This window comes from Lagopus leucura, unplaced genomic scaffold, assembly GCF_019238085.1.
Source record: "Lagopus leucura isolate 7727_CA_CO unplaced genomic scaffold, USGS_WTPT01 34559-0_obj-0_obj, whole genome shotgun sequence".
NCBI classification, from domain to species: Eukaryota; Metazoa; Chordata; class Aves; order Galliformes; family Phasianidae; genus Lagopus; species Lagopus leucura.
Window position 1 is genome coordinate 1 of NW_024968089.1, and position 3,014 is coordinate 3,014.

The 3,014-nt window shown below is 66.7% G+C and overlaps 1 protein-coding gene across 1 annotated transcript; it reads left to right on the plus strand.

Annotated features, from left to right (window-relative positions):
- The first annotated feature begins 324 nt into the window (after positions 1-324).
- LOC122193442 (AP-1 complex subunit mu-2-like) lies at positions 325-3,014 on the plus strand. The gene is made up of 6 exons (XM_042894224.1): positions 325-637; positions 906-1,120; positions 1,332-1,490; positions 1,906-2,031; positions 2,393-2,836; positions 2,943-3,014. Exons 1-5 carry the CDS (start codon positions 325-327, stop codon positions 2,717-2,719), a joined length of 1,140 nt encoding a protein of 379 aa, XP_042750158.1. The 3' UTR covers positions 2,720-2,836; positions 2,943-3,014.

Genomic DNA, 3,014 nt, shown 5'->3' on the forward strand with positions numbered 1-3,014 from the left:
TGGGTGGGATTACGTCTGGGTTTTGTGTGGAGGTTCATGGCTGAGTGAGCGCTGTTGGTGACGGGTGGACGGTTGGACTGGATGATCTCAAAGGTCTTCTCCAACCTTGGCGGTTCTGTGACTCTGGGTTTGGGATTGGGATGGGGAGGAGATGAAGTTTGGATTGGGGATGGGGTGGGATTGGGTGGGTTTGGGACTGGGATTGGGATAGGCTGGGGATTGGGATGGGATTGGGTTGGGAATGGATTGGGATTGGAATGAGATGGGATGGGGTTCGGGATGTGGATGGAATGGGGATTAGTGTGGGTCGGGTTTGGGATTGGGATGGCATTGGGTTTGGGTCGGGGATGGGATGAGGATGGGATTGAGGGGGGTGGATGGGCTGGTGGTTTTGGGGCTGGGAAGGATGGGAGCAGAGCTGGGAGTTGGGATGGGGCCAGGAAGGGCCGATGGCGACGGAGCCGGGCTGCGGCGCTGCCAAAAACAGCAGCGGCTGCGGCTTTGGTGCAGGTGAGCGCCAGCGGCAGCGTGGTGCGCAGCGAGGTGGTGGGCAGCATCCGCCTGAAGGTCTTCCTCTCGGGGATGCCCGAACTGCGCCTCGGCCTCAACGACCGCGTCCTCTTCGAGCTGACGGGCAGTGAGTGCGGCTGCGGGGCGCGGGGGGAACGGGGGTCCCAGCCCAACCCAACCCAACCCAACCCAACTCAAACCAACCCAACTCAACCCAACTCAACCCAACCCAACTCAGACCAGCCCAGTTCAACTCAACCCAACCCAACCCAACTCAACCCAACACATAACACAACTCAAGCCAACCCAGTTCAACTCAACCCAGCTCAACCCTGCCCAACACAACCCAACATAACCCTACCCAACCCAACTCAACTCAACCCAACCCAACCCAGGGGGCACCAACAAATCGGTGGAGCTGGAGGACGTGAAGTTCCACCAATGCGTGCGGCTCTCGCGCTTTGACAACGACCGCACCATCTCCTTCATCCCCCCCGACGGCGACTTCGAGCTGATGTCGTACCGCCTCAGCACCGCTGCCAAGCCGCTCATCTGGATCGAGTCCGTCATCGAGCGCTTCTCACACAGCCGCCTCGAGATCCTCGTCAAGGTCGGCGTGGGGGGGGCGTGGGGAGGGGGAGCTCAGGGCCAGGTCACGGCACAGTGAGGCCTTGGAGACCCCTCTTTGGTGACGTCCTGGTCGCAGTGACATCGCTGACCACAGTTACGATGGCGCCGTGCTCACGGTGGCACCCGGCGCCGTCACATCTTGGTGGTGCCGTGTGGGGCGACATCACGGTGACGAGGTGCCGCTCCGGCAGGCCAAGGGGCAGTTCAAGAAGCAGTCGGTGGCCACCGGCGTGGAGATCGCGGTGCCGGTGCCCAGCGACGCCGACTCGCCGCGGTTCAAGGCCAGCGCCGGCGCTGCCCGCTACGTCCCCGAGAGGAACGTCGTCATCTGGGCCATCAAATCCTTCCCAGTGAGAGCACCGCCCCCATGTCCCCATGTTGCAGCCCTGGTCCGGGCAGCCCTGCGTGCCTGTGCCCACGTCCCCGCGTCCCCACATCCCCGAGCTTTGTGTCCCCGTGTCCCTGAATCCTCCATCTGTGTCCTGTCCCCATGTCCCCAAAGCTCTCCATTCCCGTGTCCCTATAGCTCTCCCAAGCCTCTTTGTCCCCACGGAGATGTCCCCGTCACCCCACATCCCCCTGCCCCCTTTATTCCCATATCCCGCTCGTCCCCATATCCTCACATCCCTGTGTCCCCTCATCCCCATGGCGATGTCCCCACGTCCCCACAACTCCACAGCCATGTCCCCGTGTCCTCGCATCCCACGTCCCCGCACCCCCGTGCCGACGTCCCCCCGTCGCAGTGTCCGCATTCCCCGTCGGCAGGGCGGGAAGGAGCACACGCTGCGGGCACACCTGGGGCTGCCCAGCGTGGAGAAGGAGGAGGACGAGGGGCGGCCGCCCATCGCGGTGCGCTTCGAGATCCCCTACTTCACCGTGTCCGGCATCCAGGTGACACAGCAGGGACGGAGGGGGGCGGCACCGCGGGGGAGGGGTTGGGGGTGGCTCCTGCGCTTTGGGGGACACGTGGACGGGGGGGGGGGGGGGTGCAGGGAGGGGTCGCAACGGGTTTTGGGGGATGGAACAGGCGGACGCAGACAATGGTGGCGCCTTGGAGGGTTCCCCACTCCTCGCCCCCCCCGGTGGGCCCCCCCGGGGCGGGGCAGGGAGGGCCCCGGGGGGGGGGGGGGGGGGGGGGGGGCCGGGGGGCGCTACAGCCGGCGGGGGGGGGGGCCGGGACCACCCCCCCCCAAAACACCGTGGACCCCGCAGGTCCGCCCAACCCCCTTCCTCACCGCCTCTCTCCCCGCAGATTACCAGCTGCGCACCGCCTGAGGACCCCGGGAGCCCCGCCGTGGGCCACAACCCCACGGACCCCCCACGGGCCCCCCCCGGACCCCCACCCTCGCAGGGTTTCCCCATAAAGCCCACAGCTGTGACCGCGCTGTTCCCGCCCTTTTGTTCGGGTTTCATTTTGGGGGGGGGGGCGATGATTCCCGCGCGATGTTTCGAATCCCGAATCCCGCCCCCCTCCACCCCCCCCAAGCACCGCAGCCAATCAGCCTCTGGAGGGGATGGGGCCCAACGCGTGGCCGCTTTAAGAGAGGCGGGGAGCGGAAGTGAGGCGCAGCGGAAGTGACGTAGAGGAAGTGAGACGCAAAGGGGCGGGGGAAAATGGCGGCGCCGGAGCTGCGCGTGAACGCGGCTTTCGCCCAACGCTACGCGCGGTACCGACGGCGCGAGGAACTGCAGCGGCGTGAGCGGGGGCGGGGCTACCGGGAGAAGGCGGGGCTACCGGGAGGGGGCGGGGCCTGGGGTACCCCGGGCAGAGCTGTGAGGGGTCTCCGTGTGCCCCCCCCCAGTGCAGGACCGCTATGGGGACACCGCGGACAGCGACAGCGACACCGACAGCGACAGCGACAGCAGCGGGGGGG